At 45.8% G+C, this 21025-nt stretch overlaps 1 protein-coding gene across 2 annotated transcripts in view; it reads right to left on the bottom strand.

Annotated features, from left to right (window-relative positions):
* Positions 1-16619, bottom strand: part of ARHGAP6 (Rho GTPase activating protein 6) — a 336609-nt gene extending 319990 nt beyond the window's left edge. The window contains exons 1-2 of one of the 2 annotated variants that reach the window (XM_037377477.1): positions 3289-4233; positions 419-475 (exon numbers count right to left, since the gene is read on the bottom strand). In XM_037377477.1, the coding sequence (XP_037233374.1) occupies positions 419-454 (36 nt within the window). In that variant the 5' untranslated portion in view covers positions 455-475; positions 3289-4233. Of the gene's footprint in view, positions 1-418; positions 476-3288; positions 4234-16010 lie in introns of those variants that run through there. The other variant, XM_037377475.1, reaches the window with a different exon arrangement.
* Positions 16620-21025: the final 4406 nt, after the last annotated feature.

Here is a 21025-nt window from a genome sequence, read left to right as displayed (position 1 = left end):
TCAGAGTCCAACCCAGCCAGCCTCACATGGGCACCAATTGTTGCAGCACAATCAAACTAGTAGGCTGCAACAAGGCTTTACCATTGGTCAGGTTCTACTGTCTGTGCTGTATCTCCTTCCTCCAGAGGTCAGACCACACTACTCCTCCTCCATTGACACCCCCCCCCCCTCCCACAATCCTCAGGGCTATTTAACCACTTAGTGGGAACGAGCTACAGCTGCACATCATCCATGTCAATCAACCCACTGCCTCTGAGGCAAGGCCACAGCTGTATGTTATCAGTGCTGATCAACCCACTGCCTTCAGTCCTCTACACCTGATGTGGCGGCATACGCAATATCCCACTAACTCACCACGCTGAGCATTCAAACACATGTCTGAGGAGCCTCAGCTCTACCCGCTACGAACTTCACTCACCCTGCTTTGCAGTGTCTCATCTCCAGGAAACCACATCTCATAGCTGGGAGATGTTTCCTGATAGAACAAAGAAAAAGATGGACAATAAAACCTCGACTTAGAACAGAGAGACATACATTACAAAGAAATGGTACATTTTACATGATTTTTCTTTTCCTTGGCATTGTACACTGAAATTTTGTCTAAGTAACATACAGGTTTTTAGTAACTTGGACTACACATGTATTTAGGTTGTTGTGAAATGGTTAAACTAACATTTTTCCATATGGCAATGCTTCATGGAAAAGAAAGATCCAGACACAAAGAATATTTTCCATGCAAAAAAATAACATAGCAAACTTTATTTGCAAGTTTAGAAAGAAACAATATATATCTACATATATTACAGGCAAAATATCTTGTCACAAAAGTTAAATAATTCCCCTGCAATTAATAATACCAGCCATCCCAAAGCACCTCTAGTTTCCTTGTTCCTTATTATGCTCCTAAACCTTTCCCCTTCCTCCCATCAACTACCTGCAGTCCAGCTCTCCTGGGCAACTACCCCTCAGAGAAGGTGTGATAATGTAGAGATGCAATTAACAATTTCCCTTCTCAGTGATTCAATTCAAGGCTTCATCAAGGCTTGCAAAGCCAATTGGAGCTCTTCACCGCTGCACAAAATAATCTTTGACACTAAAACAAGCCCCAGCAACTCAAACACTTATCCCAAAATATATATGGTACTTTGAGCGCATCAGCACAATGGCCACCCCAGTTCCATCTCCCCCTATTCTCAGTGGTCACCAGACCTCTGTTCAGCCGTCCCAGTTTTTCCCAAACCTCCTGCCCTTCCCAGCAGGGACTCTCAGTCTCTCTGCTTGCAAAGGCTGAGTTATGAAATAACCAAAATAACAAAAAAACACCCCACCTTTGGACTTGATGGAAGGTCCCATTACACTCCCCGCATCCTGCTGCTTCTGTGTCCTTGACAGCTCAGCAGCTGCTTCTGCTGCAGAGTCATCCCCAGCCCTCCAGCCTGGAAGGAAACCCCTTCCTCTGCTTCTCTGGCACTTTAACACTGGCTCCAAGGAACAAGCCAAGCAAACTCCCCTTTGCTTTTCTGCCTTCAGTCTCCTCTAGTGTTGGATTTTCTTTCAAGAGGGGTCAGCAAGCAAGCCCCTCTGTAGCTCCCCTGCTACCTATGTTCTACAGGAATCTTCCACATTCTTCTTGCAAACATCCCAACTAACTGCTCCCTTCCAGCTTTGCTTTGATTTGCCCCAGATGTTGCCAACCATATTTCTCTTTTCCCCTTGGCTTCCGCTCCATCTGGCTGAGTTAAGACACAGCACAAGAAGAGCTCCTGCTTCCCTGCAAATGCTTTGGCCCTATTCTAATTACAGGGGCAAATCACCTTATAGCACAGCAATATGGTTATTAAATGCCTTTATCTCAACCAAAGGACCATATTTCAGAAAACTGTAAGGAAGCCAGAAACAAATAATTCACTGCAGGAATCTCATTCTTTTCAACTGTAATTCAAATGACATCTTAAGCCTGCTGTCTTCAGCTCCAAAACCGTTCTGTGGCTAAATCCCACGCTGAATGTTAAATCCAAGTAGCTGGACTTGTTCCAGAAGAAGGGTCTCCAAGGGCTCAGCACACCTGGGACAGATGACCTGCCATATAAGACTTTAAGAAACTGTGTAGCCACCGCAACTGCAGTATGGCCATAAAGATGAGGTCATTGCTTCCCAATACCACTGTTTCCACAGTGCAACAGCTCTTCAACCTGCCAAGTAATGATTGCTCTCTCTGTCCCCTACCCCAGTCATCGGGATTTGGAAGCCACAGAGTAAAACCTGGTGTTTGTGGAGCAAAGACAATATGGATCATGCCCCATTATCTCTACCCACTCCTTCTGCAGTGTCACCTCACTGGCTCTCCTGGGGCTGAAGCCTTTGTCAGCCTTCAGGATGCAGGAAGGATATCCTCCATAGAAAGCAAGATGATATCCAGCTTTCAGCCAGTTTGTCAGAGAGATTCCCAACCAACCAAGCCCTCAAACCCAGTATCTAAACACCAAGGAGCTTTGTTTTCAAAAGACTCCCAGAGAGGAAGCTCTGACAAATGCAGCACTGCAGCATAGCTCCCCAAGTGTCCCTCCAGGCCAGCTATCACAGGGACAGAGGCAGTTACCAAAGACCAGCAGATCTTCTCTTTTTAATTCTGGCACTTATGCCAGATCCCACACTCTACAGCAATCAGAATTTCCATTTGAAAATTCCATATAAAAGTTCCATATAAACTGGATGCTACTGGATTAAAGAAAGAAAGTGCATACATTTGTGATTTAATAATGCACTGATACAGCCTGAAGACCTGTTCCTAAAAAACACTGGATAGATTGTCACAAGTTGAAAACAACAAATTATAGTAGAAGGCAAATATAATATAGCAAGTTGTGCCAAAGCACACAGTAATTACTACAAAACAAGCACAAACAAAACATGAACAATATTTAGAGAGACAAGCTGAAAGCACTACTGAAATGAGAAACAGCTCAAGAAGACATATGGACAAGACATAAGATCCCTTTACTGTGAAAAAATGGTATTAATTCGTGTGGAAGACCTCAGCATTACAGACCTGTTCCTCTGGGAGGGAAGAAGAAAGGAAAGAGGTTCTCGTTACTGTAACAAAATGTAAGGATATAAAAGATCTAGGATAAGGTTTCAAAAACTACCTAGGACCCCGAGGTTCATCTTTAAAAGTGAGTCAGGGGCTTCAGAAAATGTCATCGCTAGAAACTATGGCGGAACTATTCACAGAGTGCAACACACCGCGGCAGCCAGTAGGGACCACACACCGCTGGGTCCGACACCAACCTTGCATCTTACCAACCCGCTCCAGGGCTGGAGCTTCTCTGAGGGCCAGGTGGCACAGCAGGCAGAGCTGTGAGGCCTGGAGCAGCCCCAGGACGGCACCTCGGGCACAGTGCTCCCCGGAGGAAACCAGGACGTCACACCATGAGCGAGACGGGGCAGGGATGCCCAAGCAGGAGTCAAAGCTCTCCTCTTCCTGGTGGTGGTGGCACTTCAGTGGCAATCCTGTTTTCCAGCCCAAATGATATTTTACTTAGCTATTCATTTCTTACACTGTTTCCATCTTCTCCCCTTCCTTATCTCCTCTTGTTTGAACCATGCAGCCATAATCCACAGTCACCTTTTTTCTCTTTTTCTTGTCCATTCAAGGAAAAAAAGTACTTGTCAAGACAGCAAAAAGTTATGACTCCGAACCATCAAGACTTTCATTTACTGCTGGGAAGACCCTTCTGTCAGCCACTTCATACTCAATGCTGGAGACTGCACCTGCTTGACAAAACCTCTGCCAGCTAAATGCAGACTTGCCAAAATCGCTTCTCAAGAGCAAGGAAAAAAGACGCAGGAGATCAGATATTGACCAACATTCTCCTGAAGCTCAAAAAAGCCCACCACTGCATCGTAAACAGCAGCAAATGATGACCTGTGCTCCCTTTAAACAGCAGCGTGGAAGCATTTAGTTCAACAAGCCAATTTGGTGCCAGCTTTTTCCAGGCCCTGTGGCCCCATCTGCCTATTGCAGTTTAGTTTAGCTTTGACTGATCCCAGTTACATAACTGTACCCTTAAGCTCCTAAGTTGTAAGGTCAATATCAGGTTAAAACTGTTGCTGTGTAAGACAATATAGCCAAAGCCTGATCTGTCCTACTGCCACACCTATTCTTCTCTGTATCTGATGCAATTCCCAGTTCGAAGCTCGGCAGAAGATTCCCTTTCCTTCTCACATACATCTTTAATTTTTTTTTCCTTCTTCTTCCTTTTCCCTCCCAGATTATTTTTACTTTTATAATACGCTCAGGAAGGTGACCAAAATGAAAGTTAGAAGAGCTAAATTGACAGGAATGCTTCTGTACCATCATTTTACTACAGGCATTGAATTGAAATGCTTTAGGCAGCACATCATATGGCCTGTCACGATCACACTGAACTACCATGAAATGGGGCAGGAAAAGACCATGGCATTTTGCCAAATGTTCAATATTTTTAAACTGAAAGTGAAATAACCCACAAAAGCAGATGGAGCTCAACTTCAGAGCAGGTCTGTCCCGACAGCACACTGTCCTGAAGGTAGATACCTTGTAAGCCCTGGGCTCCCTAATGCTGGAATATGATGCAGGCAGGCTTGGTTAAATGAGCTGACAGGAAAACCACCTGGCAAGTAGTTACTGAGACTTCCATGCCAAATCCCTACTGATGTTCCGCTACAGCACTGTCAAACTGTTTCTGCAAGACACTTGAATTTAAGAAGGGCTTGATTGTTGGTTTTTTCCTAAATTTTTCTGACATCTTTAAAAAAAACACCCTGACTTTTTTTTGCATTTGTGAGACACCAGCAGTGTAGCTGCAGTGTAATAGTAGGGTATGCCTTACAGAGTAGTAGTACAGCAAAAACTTTGGAGAATAATGCAATGAAAGAAATCACACTTATAAGCCTGCTTCAAATGCTGATGCTGGAAAGCATAATACTTTTTGCAGTAACCCAACAACTTCTGTTCCATCAAAGGTATGTTGCAGCACAAGGGAAGACAGCAGAGTTTTCATTCTACTGTGGAAAGAAATTATTCTCAATCACAGAATCACGGAAAAGATTATGTCAGAAAGGACCTCTGGAGGTCATCTAGTCCGATATCCTGCTCAAAGCAGGGCCAGCTTCAAAATCTTCTTGGGTTCCTTGGGGCCTTGCCTTGTCAAGGGTTGAAAATTTCCAAGGACAGATTCCAGATCCTCCTCGGGCAACCCATTTCAATACTTAACCACTCCTGCTGGACATGTTTTTTTCCTTAGATCTGCTCAAAATTCCTCTTGCTGCAACTTGTGACTGTCATTGTGCAACTGACAACACCCAGTTCCATCTTCTCCTTAGTCCCCATGCGGTAGTAAAAGTGGAATTACGTCCTTCCTTATTCCTCACCAGGCTGAAACAAATGCAGCCTTTTCTTCTCTCATCCCCTAAACGTCTTGATGGCCCCCCACTCCACTTGCTCCAGTATGTCAACATCTCCCTCGTACAAAGGAGTTCAGATGCGGACTGGCAAGGATGAAGTCACTTTCCTTCACCTGTCAGTCACCCTTTTGCCCATACAACCCTGTATGCAGGCATCCTGTTCTCCAAATGATGACCCTTCCACCACTCACTAACTTCCCTAACTGCTTTTCTTCTGATCCATGTGAGGCAGTGTAATTCAGCTGCATCTGGGCTAAAAAACAGGTGGGAGGCTTTGTTACGTAGCTCACTCCAAGAAAGAAAAGTATGTTCTTCTGTCACATTTGCACTGCCTCTGTTGAGAAAAGGGTTATGAAACAGAAAGGTTCCACCTGAGCCTTGACAGAGTGTGGAAATGGTATGTGCTCAGACCTCAGAGAACAAGACCTAGAAGCATAGTGTGCCAGAGATTTTTCAAATATGCAAATTCACCAATGTAAATCTTACTAATTATTCCACTAAAAAGTTGCTTTAAAACCCTAAATACAGGTTGACTGCCAATTACATCACATTTCTTTCGTGAATATAGAATTAAAGCATGTTAGCTCTGAAAAAACCCCCAGCTTCTTATTGTGTTTATTTAAGTAACTGGCCCACCTAATTCTCCCAGCTGGCTGTAGTTTGGTACCCACTCTGTGGCACAGCCATATCATTTGTGAATATGCTGTCCCCTTCTGAAGACCCATGAGATGTGTCCCCATGGCACGCTGTGACAAGAGCTGTCACTAGATGCAAAGACACGAACACGTGCTTGAGAAACAGTAGTGAAGCAATAAGCAAAAGGCACACCATATTTTGTCAGCAGGAACGTTATGAAATAGCCACAAGAAAACTCAACCATATTGTTCTAATTTAGGATACAGTAGATAGGGTCTTATTTTGGAGCATGAAAATGTAATCTATCCCAGTCTCTTTCCCCAGCGCCCCTTTCAAATAACAGTGTGCACTGTCATCCACATTAAATTAACAACTAAACATAGCCGACTTCCAACCAGGATGTTACAAGGATTTAGCCTTCCTATATACACATACACTTAGGAAAGAAATCGTGGTAATGAGATTGAGATCAAAATACCACCCGGAATCCTTTTAAAATCGAGGGCAGGGAAAAGAGAAGAGGGATTTCTGTATGATTTAAGAAGGATAAACATGAGATATGTATAATCAAAACAACAAAATTTGAGAACTTGTAGCAGATGTGTTAATCTGTGTTCTTTAGCTTCAAATTCTCCCATTTCACATAAGTGTCAGCTTGTCCCAGAGCTTGACAGCACTGTATAAAGAAACAATTGCATATCTTCTAAAAACAGAAGATGGTGAAATCTCTCGGACAGTTTGCCCAAAGACTCCATTGTGCCTAAACTCTTATGGGAATACAATTCAGAAAGGTTTATTCAATAAATTAAAAAAAATACCTCCTACGGGAAGCAAAAGACATAACAGAATGAAAAACATTTCCTGTAGGAAGAATATTTTTAGACTTTTAGGGAGAGAGGCAAATGAAAACTGAACAGAGCACTGCCAACTGGTTTCTCACCACATTACTCTCAGTAGGGTGCAACTCAATCGAAATCACCCTTTAGAGAAAAAAGAAAAAGACGGTGCTCAAAAACCAGCTTGCCATATTACAACAGTGGCAGGAAACAAAGGGATAAAGCAAATAAAACCTGAAAATAGCAATGGAAAATCTGTATTAGTCTTCCTCTCACAAAATCAGTTATAGATGTTCAGTGGAGGTACAGTCCCATCACTGAAAAATCAAATCCAGGAAGCCAGTCCTTTGGAGAAGCAAGACTTAAGGCAGTGCAAAAGAAATCTTAATCACACTATAAAAAAAACAAAACTTTCATTTGTTAGCAAACTCTGTATCATACTCTGTATTTGGCTGAAAACCATTTTGTCCATTTATGAGACAAACCCATTTATGAGAACAAAAGGACTCATTAACATTTCATTTGGCCGATCCAGATAACAGGCTACAGCTACAGTAAAGCAGTTTATTTTTTTAGTATAAACTTCAGGTGATGAAAGCCAGAAAGACACATTACCCTAATTTTTGACATTTGGCCCAGAGGATAACTGAAGATATACATAACAAGGACAACTAGAAATGGACAAAAGACAAGCGCAACCTGGAAAGGTCTGTGTGGATGGATCAGGAATTCATAAATGAATAGGGGAGAAAAGAGAAAAGCAGGACCTACCCAAAGTCCTAGCAGGTTCTCAGCAGCCACAGGGAGAGTTTCTGCATGGGACTGAGTGCTCATGTGCGTCCTCACTAAGTGCAATTCTCAAAAATATCTTTGAAACCTTACACTGTCAAAGGGTCCTCATGGATAAACACCATAAATCAGAAGGTCTTCTCTTTGAGACAATACAGAAGAGAGCAGGTAGGAAGATCCTGAAAAAGACAGTGTTCTGGCTTCACAACTTGGGAGGCTGATGCAAGCGGTTCCCATAGGCAGGGCTGTGAGGGTGATGACCCAGGGATGAGAGCTTTAGGGTGGGAAACTGATGTTTGTTTTTATAGGCCAGAGACACAGCACCTAACCTACTTAGCTCCAAAAACACGAACATGTGGTACCCAACATCTGGTTCCAGTACAACAATGTGGCAAGCGTCAAGCACTGGAAGCTCAACAAATCCTTCAAAAACACTCTTAACTCTCCCCAGGATTTAATAACTCCTTGCTGACAACCAGAGTGGAACAGACATGTAACTTGAAACAGCCAGTCTGTATACACCTAGGAAAAGCTGAAATTCAACCAGAAAGTGTGCACATACATTTCCATGATATGTGTTATTGCTACACGATAAGAATAGATAAAAACCAATAGAAATTATTTTTAACAAACAGAGCTTAAAAGTCTGCAAAAAACGACCGACGCAAAAGTTTTAAAGAGAGGTGAAAGAAGTAAAATTCCTAAGACTGAATGATAATTAAAGGCTTTGCTTCTTGCTTGATACTTCGTTTTGATTAGCAGGATTCACGAGCCAAAAGCAAAGCACACACCTGAGTACTCTGTCAGATTGAAGCCTGAGAGCTCAATACTTTGCAAAATTGGACGATAAGTCACAATGTCAAATTCCAATGAAGTCTGAACCTTGCCCTTACCTCCTTATTGCCCTCCTTCCAGTTTCTGTAAGCTCAAGGGAGTATTTGGCCTCTTCTCCCACCATCCAGACACCTGTGTCTGTTAAAAACAAGCGTAACCCAGGATGTGCAAAAGTTATGTTTTAAAACATCAGCTTAATTCCAGTGTTCTTAATGCTTATGTTCTCAAATACTATGCCACATAACCAGAAAATCAAATATGAGCAGCATTATATCACATTTAATGACACTATAATAGTATTGCCATTATAATCTTCATTCTCATTACCTTTTTACATTAAGATTTCAACTCTACAACTCTGACACTGATACTATCTAGCTACCACTATACCATCACAAGTAGTCAGCCCTACTTGCTCAGGACTCCCTGCTCATTTCCATTATGGGATTTACATCTGGAAGGAAAAAAAAATCCCCCAAAGTATGCTTAATACCTATATGCCTACACAGTCACAACACTGCAGAAGAGTGAAGACAGACTCCTGAAAACTTCCCCACCTGCAAATCACGACAGCTGTAGTTCTTGTCATACGAGAGAGTCTGCAAAGCTAAATGTACTGCCAGCTCCATCATGAAGTCAAGACAGCAGTCTGGGCCGTTGATATTTTAGAGGCTGCCCAAAATTACTTTTCAGTCTTATTTCTATTATTTTCACAAGTTCCTTTCCCATTACTTAAGCAGTGCACACTTGGGGAGAATTCTGTCTGTCCTAGCTGTCAACTCCCATATTTTCACCAAATGTCTTCAAATGTAATTTAGTTGGGACTGGGAAGAGTGCATTTGCCAAATTCAGAAAAGTTGAATATATTTAGCTACTTTTAATGGCACTCCTCTTCATACAAGACCCACAACATTTCTGCCCACCAAATTCTGCAGTTACAAAACTCTTACAGCACTGAATAGGATGGACTTAGGCTGAAACTAGTCTGTGTGTCTAGTGTTTTAGCATGTCTTATGGAAGAAAATAAAGCAGAACAGTTCAGTGGTAAATATCAGCACACAGTTTTTTACTTCAAAAGCCTTCCAAAACACAGTTCTCACACACCTCATTAAAAAGCCCCCCCCTCAAAGGGAAAAATGCAAGTTAACAATCTTGGGTATGGGGGAGTGTCCAGTTTTTTAAACGTCTGGAGGAAGACCAAAGAAAAATGGTGACAAAAAGCCATTTAAACATGCTAGACCCCCATTTTGCTTCCTGGATGGTTAATTGGGGCTCTACACAGGAATACATTCAAAGCTCTCTTCCATCCATAGAGAAAGATGTCTGGGTTAGGTATCAAAGTGCTTAAGGGCAAGTAAAACAGACTCTGAGCTCACACTGAGCTACATATCACTCTTCAGAGATCACTATGGCAAAATGAACAACTAGTGCTGATGGCAATCTGATACATTCTCTGAAATTCCTTCCCAAAGACAGACAAACTTTCCACCTGACAAGGAAACAGTTCTAGGGCATCTCATCCTAACAAGCAACACAATAAACAGGCAAATGCAGAAGCAATGAAGTCAGAAACATGAGGCAAACAGCTCAGTGAAGATACAGCCTGTAAGACTATGGCAACTAGAGAGCAGTAAATAGGACATTGTCACAAGAGAATAAATGTTGAGGAGGTATTCCATTAAAATATTTGCATGTATAGTGTTAAATTAGTTTATTGGGGAGTACTGGCCTTTCGACCATGTGAACTATTGCAGTCTTTTATGGCAAAGCCTTATTCCTAGTTCCAAGTGCAGCAGCTTTGCTTTTACACCTCAGAAGCTTCAGCTTTGCCCCCATGACAAATATGCTGTCACATCAGAACCACTTGAAGTGCAACACCTAGTGAAAACTGGGGAAAGGATGACTTCACTTACATATCTCATGCTAGATCTTTTAAAAGGGATGCAGCATATATACTCCTATTTCACATTTTCTTCATGCATCCTAACAAACAGGAGAAAACTGCTTTCTTTTTCTCTTTTCTGTTGGTAACTTACAATTTTCAGAATATGTATCAATCACTTGTTATCAGTTGAATAGGGGAAGGAAAAAAATAAGAAAAGCTCTCCTTCCTCTAAATTTACAATGAACAGGTTCTGCTCCTGTAAACTTGATAATGTGATCAGTCCTTTCTCTCCAAAAGAATTTGTCCTACTAACCTCAAAGAAAAATACTCATCTGAAGTACCTGAGGATAGATATCCTTACAGGAATGTGACCTGTCCGTTTGCCCAATTTTAAAGACTTTTTCTTAATGGAATTAAGATTTTTTTCTATTTATTTATTTATATCTCTGAAATAATTTTTCATGTATGTCCATCCATCAGCACAGTTTTGAAGCAAGCACTGGCTGTAAAAAAGCAGAAAAAGTAAGCTAGCCACTCACAGCAACTTGGAAAAACTGAGTTAATATTAATTTGCAAAAACCAGTGATGCTCAGGGGGAAACTTTGGCAAGCAAAGAGATACGGAAATAGGGAATCTGAGACCACTTTCCCAATGGATTTAAACTCTTAAAGTATCAAGCAAGTGAATTTATGGAAGCTGATCTCCCAGGGCACCTATGAGCTGAAACTAGTGGTGTGAACATTCACTACTTCCAGCAGCCATGTCCTAAGTTAATCACTCCATATGACTCAAACAGAGGATATAAAAATATTTAGCTAAACTAATGTTCTGATATTGCAGATGAGTATCTCAAACATCCTTGCAGCTCACCACAGCTTGGCCAGCCAGTAGCTCAGGACACACCAGGACAGCTCCTGGCTTCTCCCTCTAAACCTGGTGAGGACTCAGGGCGCACTGCTCTCCTGCACCATGGGAAACCCCTTGCCCGGTTGTGCTCCACGGAAAGCCTTCCTGGGCAAGGAAGCAGGTCCATGGCAGGCTACGCCAGGAGGAGGAAAAGGTGAGGAAGGGCTGAGCCAACCACCCACAGCAACCCAACGGCGCTGAGGAGCACTGTGCAAACTCACAGTGGTGCCTCCTGCTTCCCGGCGGCCAGGCACGCTAGCAGGAAGGCAGCAGACATGATGTTACCATTGCTTTGAAAGCAGCTCTCCCCCAGAAAAGCCTGTTAGCTGGAGATGTTAATGCTTAATCAGCCAGTAACACACAGAGTACGACAGCAAAATAATCAGGCCCTGTAAGTGTAAGTGTGTAGATGTCGTTTATCATAACAAAGCGATTAGTCAGATTCATTCACATGGTGTGCTGTATTTGTTATCCACATGCTGTGGCTTTCCGTTGCCGTCTTTAGGACAGAAGAATCAGCACAATTAACACAACCTGAGACGTCACACAGATCTATTTATTTTGAACTGTTTTGGGCTTTTCACCTGGCAAACATATTCCAGTCAGTCACTGTAAAACACTTGCACCCTTAACTTGTACAGGACTATTCACATACTTTAGCATAAACATATGACTCAATGTTGGCCGAATCAAGGCATTAAGGCATCTCTAGATATTTCTACCATCTTTTTACATGATACATAGTTTACTTAGAGTCACTTAACCTTATCAAACACTTAACGAAAGCATAATAGTCATAACAGACTTAATTTTGTAAGTGAATTTTCTTTAAAGAAAATGGCTTAAAGGGACAATTCCGATCGGAATTGGGGATGAGCATCTTTTTTCTCGTGTTAAAAATCCTCCTTGTCTTTGCCAGACTAAAACCACTGGAAATGTTGTCACTGATTTCCACAGACCCAGGAACGGGGAGGGGGTTTAAGCAGCTTATACCTGAGCAGATAATAGAAAAGGGAAAGAATGTTTGTCAGCAAAGTAAAGCTCTACCTAAAATAATCTTTACAGTTGTAAAATATTCTTGTGAATAAAATCACATATCGATAAAGAACAGCCAGATCATCCAGAAGTGAGAGACAACTCTGTCACATGATGCTTCACATCCAAAAATCTGTGGATTCAAGAATACAGGCCTAACACGTTTCTTTGTGTAAGGCCTTTAGGTGTGACCTGCCGCTGAAACTGGAAATCCCCTGTGCACTGTGGCATTCCATTAAAAATTATTTATGAATGGCCGCATGAACTGAGCAGCAACCTTTCCCTCCCTAGGCCGGTAGACAGGGTTGCAGTATAAAATGCTGAAGAGTCAAAGGGCAATAAAAAAAAAATAAAACAAACAATCCATCCTTCTCCTGGCCTCAGATGAAAACTATTATGGACATTTTGGTCTCATATACAGAAATCACAGATCAGCTGGCAAGGGAGCGCTCGGTGCACACTTTAAAACCTGAATCCGGCTGTGCCTGGTGGTGCCACCCCGGCCGCCCTGCAGCACCAGGCTGCCCCAGGGTGTGCCAACGCATGCTGCAAACCACATCGCCACCATCTCCCTCCAGACACTGCCACAGATCCAGCTTGGGGCAGGCCAAGAAGGTTCTGTGCAGAACTTATTATTTTGGCAGGTTCTGAAGAGAAAATCTCCATAGCATTAAAGTAGGAGGAAGAAAATAATTCCCACGTGTATCTCCTAAAATACCACTTTTAGTGCATAACCCTGTTACTTGCACAGTGGTTTTAGACGAAGATTTTCCAGAAAGTGAAATTATACTGAAGGTGTTGGAATGAAGGTAAAGAAAACAGATTTTGCAGTGAACACTTCTTTTATCCTCCAGCTAACAAGGATGGGAATTTTATGTAATCAAACCAAAACCTTCCATGTTCATTTTCAGCCTGTAGCCATCTATTCGGTTGTCTTTTACAGCTGAGTAAAATCATTGTTCTGATGTATTTCATTTTCTAAGTTGAAAAAAGCAGAACTACAGGTTTCCTATCAAGAATGCCATAATTTGGATAATGGGAGCTTAGAAACTTACAGTACTGTAAATAGTAATTTCCTTTTCACCCAGTGAAATGTGGGGGGTTTTCACCTCCTCAAGCACACGCGCTTTGCCACAGCTAGGGCGAAGCCCCAGAGGCAGAGAATCCTTCACTTCCTAAAAACCAAACAAGTCTTTTTCCAATAAAGACTAAACAGGAAGCAAACAACTAAATCCTTTATGAACAATGCTGTTTTATGACAAAACCAAACTGAATGACCATTAGGATGCATGCCTGCAATAAGAGGGGGAATTTGATCAAAATTATGTATGTGCAGTTTCTTTTAAAATATAGAGTCAAACAATTTATACATGCCATTGCTGATAGTTACAACTAAGTTAATATCTGTATAATGCTTTGAAAACAGAAACTCTGAAACCAGCAGGTATCAAGTTCTATGGCAACTGACACGCAGTGCCACAAATCCGCAATGACGATGCGAGTCCAGCTACAGGTGCAGCACACCCCGCTCCTGCAGTGCAGCACCACCACTGTGACTGCTGGGACAACAGCCACCACGACACTTGTGCCCAACTGGGGGCTCATGGAGAGGGGCTGCCTGGCCACCTGTCCAGCCCAGGCACGGGGACCCAGCATAGAGATGCGGATACTTGCTTGTCGTGACGGCACTGGGCTCAGACCTTCCCCAGACAGTTCTCTTACAACAGTATCACACGTTGTTTTGGTTTTTTTCCTAACATAAAGGGGATTATTTTTTTTAAACAACACTCACACATATGCCTCGATTACTCTAAAAATCAGGTCTCACCAATAGGAAAGATATGTCCAAAATACAAGACCATACTTTGTTACTGTAAACACCCATTTCTTAAATATATGAAAGACACTCACCCAGGTTGAAACGCCAAGTAAACAACAATTTGTAAGAGAACAGTAACACCACACGAAGCCGTGCTGAATCAAATTTAACTACAAATTACATCACTATACTGCAATCATTAGCAATATAATACACACACCCCAAAAATATTTAACTATTTAAAAATGCTAGACACACACCAAATTAGGAACAAAATCGTACTTTTGAATTTGCAGTCTGAAGATGTGCTGCGCTATGTGGTTTGACAACATAAAGATCTGAAAAAATACGCCCCGAGTGTCTGACATCTTCACATGGGTTCAGTGAAAACAGGGAGATCCGCTTACATTCGCAGGTCAGAGACCATGCTCTGAGTGTTGGACTCAGTCAGAAACTGCACGGGAAATCTTACCTATCTTAACACTTTTTGATGTTCCTTATCAGACTGTAAGTGGGCAAGCAGCCAACTAAAGGTCACTGCCCGCTGTCTCACTGGCGGCTTTTTGTCACTGTCACTGCTGCCCCCACAAAGTTCTTTGAAATCTTGAACTTTTAACTATCTTAAAATTTGAGGAACAAGATGAAACAGCTAAGAGTAACTTCTGATCACAAGACTTAATAGTAATCCATTTTTGAAAACTGTTAAAAATCTTTGCTGCCTCTTTCAACATTAGCCAGCGCCGTGGTCGAAGTCGCCAGCCAAGTGCTGGTGCTCCATCCTAATGGGCAGTTGTCAACAACTTTTACGCCCCAAGCTAACAGCAGGACGTGGGGGCTTGTTCAGGGTGAGAGGCAGCCTTTGCCCAAAAACTACTTTTCCTAATATTGTGCCATCATGGTGCCTAGTTTGGCTTTGGATCCCAGATCCCTGTGTCAGATAACAATTTTTCAAAGACATCTGCATCCCACTGAAACAGCGGGGTTGTTTTGTTGATAGATCTAGTGGGCATTGGCTGCTTAAAATAAATACATCTTAAATGGAAATGGAATTAAAAGGAAAAGGCTGCCTTCCAACCCCAACGCAAAAGCTCCAGGAGGAACTACTAAACAGATAAGCAGGAAACCTCATCGCTACAGACAGGACAGAGAATTTCTTCAAACAAAAAATTCCTTCTTCTCCTGCTACAAAGGGCTGCGCAGAACCAACTCGCCGAGCAACTGCTATCAAGAAACAATGCCACATTCCTTGAATACATTCGTCCACGTGGTATGGTATCTGCAGCCCAACATCGACGACATCCAAGTTAAGAGAATAAATATTTGCACTGCAAAGCTGGATTTGTCTTGGAATACAATTGCTCCTCATGTGGTTTTGACACATGTATGTTGTCAAATAAATCACAGCCCACTGGGTGTGCACATGAAAAATAATTTGTCTATCTTGTTGGAAGCCATCGCATACTTCAGTTTACGAGGTGTGAAACTGGGAGGGGGCGGTTTTACATGCCCAGGACAACTATAAACGGAGCCCGTCGAGGGCACATCCAGAGCCGCCGCCCGCCCCACCAGCGCCGCGGGTCCCCGCGCTCGGCGCTAGCACCCGCGCCCGCTGCCCACGGCGGCACGGCGGCGGCACGGCAGCACGGCAGCACGGCGGCGGCAGCGCGGGCACCACCGAGGGGGGCGCAGCCGGCGCCCCCGCGGGGCCACCCCGTCCCGGCCACCGGCGGCACGGCAGCTCCGGCTGCCTCGCCGGGGCGGGCAGCGGCGGCGAGGGCGAGGGCGGCGCGGCGGGTGCCCGTCCCCCGGGGGCGGGCGGGCCTACCTCGGATTTCCACACGACGTAGGCGGCGGGGCGAGGCTCGGGCGGCGAGGGCTGCCCCTTCCTCTGCTGCAGCCAGCGCCGGGGCGAAGAGAAGATGCTGTTGGCGGGGCCGGCGGGGCCGCTCAGCGCCGAGGCCGAGGGGGTGCGCGCCAGGAAGGGCAGCTCGCAGCCGGGGCTCCGCTTCCCGCGGGGGCTCTCCTCGTCGAAGAGGGCGCTGCCCGGCGGAGAGCGCTCCAGCGGGGTGCTGGGGCTGGAGTAGGAGGCGCCGGGCGGCGGCGGGGCGCCCCGAGGGCGGCGGCGCTCCCCCGGGGGGCTGCCGGTGGCCCGCGCCCGCGGCGCCCGTCCCGCGCCCTCGCCGTCCTCCCGGCCGCCGCCGATGATGGCGGGGTCGAGGCTGCGCGTCTGGCGGAGCCTCCGCTTGGAGAGGCTCTTGGCGGTGCCGGGGGCGGCGGCGGCCGGGGAGGAGCAGGAGAAAACGCTGCTCAGCAGGCTCTGCGCCGACATCGCGGCGGTCGCAGCCTCGGGCACGGCGGGGGCGGCGGGGGTCCGGGGATCTGGCTGCCTCTGCCTGCGGCCCCCGCCGCGGGGCGCGGAGCGGCGCGGCTCTCGGGGCGTCCCCCAGCGCCCGGGCTCAGCCCCCGGCGGCGCGGCCCGACGGCGGTACCGGGGGGCTCATGGCGGCGGCCGGCGCTGGGGCTGCTCCCGGGCTGCCGCCGCCGCGGTCACTTTGCTGGGAGGGAGAGGGAGGGAAAAAAAGAAAAAAAAAAAAAAGTTACGAGAGAAAAGGGGAGGGAAGGAGGCAGCAGCGGAGCTTTTATCTCGGCTCGCCGCCGCCTGCCAGAGTCACTCCCCCCTCGGCCGCGATGCGCGGGGGAGCCGCCGGCCGCCCCCCCACCCGGCCGGTGTGGCAGGGCCCGCCCGCCTGCCCCCGGGCCGAGGAGAGCCGGCCCGCTGTGCCCCGCTCCCCGCCGCGGGGCGCCCACCTCGGGGACGCGCCGGCCCCGCCGCGCTGCGCGGGCCCCCGGGCCGCGGCTCCCGGGAGCTGCCCCGGGCGGCCCCGACGGGGCGCTGCGGCCGCACCGCGTTGCGCTGTGGGGAGGCAGCGGGACAGCTGTGCCCGTGCCGGAGCCACCGCCGCGGCGGCGCAGCCGGGGAGAGCCCCGGCCTGACCCGGCCGAGCCCAGCGCCGCAGCCCCGTCGCGCTGGTGAATGGCGGGGAGTGCTGGGCTGTGGCTGGGGGGGCTCCCGTAACCTCCCCGGCGGCGTCGGGGAGAGCTGCTGTCTTCTGTGAAAGCTTACGGCGATGGGCTGGGTGCGGGTGGTGTACAGCACGCGTCTGTTGGGCAACCGGCACCGGGTGCTCTGGCCCAAGTCTCTTCCCATCCCGTGCCAATTTGAGAAGATGGTTTTATGTATTCAACCACAACGAACGCCTGCTTTGAGGGCACGCTCCGCTCTGCTACTGCTGTCTGACAGTCTTCGCAGAATAACCCCACACAGAGGCCCGTGGGCAGGAGTCCCACAGGCAGCGTGGGGCACACAAGGCCCGTAACTGTTCTGCTGGGTACCTCATGGCAGCAGAAAATAAAGGAGTGGGGCCAATGAAGCCAAGCCTCCTCAAGAGAAATAGATAAACTTGCTTGATCCTCTGTAGCGACTTTCGGTGCTTTCTCACCATGCATAGGGAAAGAAACCTTTATCGGGGGAAAGGAACAAACTTGGGAAAGCCAAAACCATAAAGAAACGCAGCAACAGAATGCATGCAGGGGAAGAATACTGCACAGCCCCATGAAGGCTGGCAGCCAGCCAGCCAGCTCCTTCCCCACCTGGAGTGGAGGAAACAGTCCCTCAGCCACAGGATCCAACTCCTGCCCCCATCTCCCAGCTGGGAACATTAGAGTCCTCCCTTCACTGGAAGCAGTTCAATGGCAGCGCTTGTCAGGTTCTTTCTGCAGGCCCCACACCGTCATTCATGTAGCGTTTCAACTTTAGTAAGCTGCAGCTAACCGCTAGCTTCATGGGTCAGTTCAGAGCTGTTGCTCTTTTGTCAGTGAAGACTACAGCCATTATGTTTTTCTAGATGAAAAGCAAAACACACAAACCCATATCCTGCTTTGCTTCTAGAACTATACTTCTAGTTAGTGAAGGAGTGGAAGGCACCTAAGGGCAGACTAGCCAAGAACTAGTGCAATTCTTGAAAATCCCCCATCTCAGATGAAATCACCGGTAGACTACTGATTCCACAGGGCCTAAGCACCCCTCTTTTGACCTGATAAACCACCAGCTCCACTATCTCCACAGAAGCATCGCAGACAACAATTCAAATTCCTTAGAAAAAGACAGGCTATTTTGAGGAAAAAAAAAAAAAAAGCAAAAAAAAAAAAAAGCGTTTGAGCACAACACAAGGGTCATTTCCTCCTTATGCTGCGTTTTCTCCTCAAACCCTGTTGCAGGGTTGTGTTGTCCTCCCAGGCATCCTGGAGTCTGTGCAGGTTACGTGCACCATGGCAGCGTTTTCTAGTTTCATCAACAGAGGGAGCAGACAGTTCTTTCCTTTGTGGCATTAGTTAAGGTTCATAGAGAGAACCGGCACGCTAGCCCATCCACTTTCAAAGGGAGGTGTTCTGGTTTTATGCAGTATTTCCAAATGGGATTTTTTTTCTCCCACGCCCTACCCCCCCCCCCCTTTTTTTTTTTTTGTCTGAAAAGGAGCTTTTCTCCCTTATTTTAATGAACTGTTCTATTGCCTAATTTCAAAGCCTGCTAGCTCCTCCACAGCTAAGGTTGCAGCTGTTTCTGTTTAAAGCTTCATTTTTCCTCCTCATTAATGCCTTCAATAGGGTCTCATGCTTGAGACTAAAAAGGTCTGAAGCATAAAACAATGTTCTGAGTTTGTTTCTGTGGTTCTGTGCCCATGCGAGCAATTTGGTTGAGGGAGACACGTCTACACTACAGCTATACAGATGTGTGGCTCCAACTATTCACTTTTTTTTTTTTTTTTGTCCTCTACAAATGTATCGTGGGAACGTAAAGGGACAGGAAGACAGAAGGAAAAAAGCAGAGGGGGAAATTCAGAGCTGTGAGGAGCTCATCACATAAGGAGAGGAGAGGAGAGGACAGTGACTCCTGCCTCCAAAATCCGCTGGAGACAGTTTGGCTGTTCTCAGTAAGGTGTGTTGCCCACTTTGAAGATCTGATACTCTTGGGCACAGCCAGCTGCCAGCAGGCAAACCTCCAAGTGCAGACTCAGGTCTTTACACACTGCATACACAACCTGTGAAGAGAGACAGAAACTATCAGGTAAGTGCAATGTTAGGAGCATACGTCAGCTTATGAGTAACTACTCTAAGTGGGAACAAAGCATTCTTATTTCCACCTGCTTTTTTTACTATTGCCCAGCTGGTTTTCTCCATGAGAGCCCTCATGAAAAACTGGAGTATAGTTTTAATGACACAGAGACCTGGAGAATCACAGTTGCAATTCAGTGAGTAAATACATATAGAGGTGCTTCGTGTAGACAGTTTCACTGCCTGTCTGAGTTGCTATCTGTATCTTTCAGGGACAACAGCTGTATAAGCACTTAGTGATTATTGTTAAAGTTGCTGTTTATTAGCACTATGACCTGCATTATTGTGAGACCTGGCAGCACCAGCCATGCAGCTGGGCTCCGGGGCTCTGGTGGGCACTGTGCAAGCACAGAACAAAAAGACAGTTCTAGTCCCCAAACCTTAGCAGTAACCTCCAGACACAAGATACCTGCTGTGCAGCCATACATGCAGAGGAATAGTGAGACAACACTAGTTAATCTAATATTGGTCATCGGCCCTTCTCTTCCAAAGCAAAGCTGTTCATGTAACTGCTGCCCATAAGGTTGCAATAGCAGTCAAGGAATTGGGCAGTCCTTCCTGGAGCTGGGGGTAGCAATCCAGGCAGTGGATGTGCTGACTTCTGCAGCCAGAAAGGCTTTCCTAACAGTTTGCATGGTCGTATGAAAGCTTAAACCCAGTGAAGATGTTTATTCTTTGTTCTGTCTGACTGCCTGTCACCACCTTACACAGTAGTCTGCTGACTCTGCAACTTGAAAAATCCCTCCTCAACTTTTCAAGTCTGTATTTCTGAAAATGAGCAAGAGTGACATGGATATATAATGTAGTAAGAATTCAGAAATATTTTGAGGGATGAGTGTATCTGACAACGATGACTTTCCGGCCATCAGTTTTATCATGGAATATCTTTACTCTTAGCACATAGAACAGAATTATAGAAGCATTCCCTGGGCATACAAGCATGGTGCTTGCGAAGCCAAAGCTCAGCTGTTGGTAAAACCAGCAGAGGATGTCAAGGGCAACAAGAGCAGCTTCTGCCACAGCAGTAGCAGTGAGAGAATAAACAAGGAAGATGTGGGACTTCTGCTGAAAGCAGCAGATGACCTAGTGACTAAGTGACAACAGACACAGACAGGGTTGGGGGTCTAGAGAACAAGTCCTATGAGGAGCAGCTAAAGGAACTGTGGTTGTTTACCCTGAAGAAAAGGAGCCTCAGGGGAGATCTTACTGCTCTCCGCAACTACCTGAACTAGTGAGGTGGGTGTTGGTCTCTTCACCCAAGTAACAATTGATAGGGCCAGGGGAAGTGGCCTCAAGTTGCGCCTGGGGTGGTTTAGGTTGGATGTTAGGAAAAATCCTTCACCAAAAGGGTTATGGAGCATTGGAACAGGCTGCTCAGGGAAGTGGTTGAGTCACCATCCCTGGAGGTATTTAAAAGACATGGTGCTTAGGGACACAGGGGCATGGTTTAGTAGTGGTGTTGGCAGTGTCAGGTTTATGGTTAGACTTGATGATCTTCAGGGTCTTTTCCAATCTAAATGATACTATGCTTCTACTTAATGTCTTCTTTGCCTTGATCTTCGCCAACAAAACCTTCCACAGCTTTGTGCCTTAAGGAGAAAAGCATTTTAAAAAGCTTACTGTTTACTTGCAGAAGAACTCCTAACTTTGTAATTCCTGGGATTTGAT

Source organism: Falco rusticolus, chromosome 2, assembly GCF_015220075.1.
Source record: "Falco rusticolus isolate bFalRus1 chromosome 2, bFalRus1.pri, whole genome shotgun sequence".
NCBI classification, from domain to species: Eukaryota; Metazoa; Chordata; class Aves; order Falconiformes; family Falconidae; genus Falco; species Falco rusticolus.
This window is presented reverse-complemented; position numbering and strand designations above follow the sequence as displayed.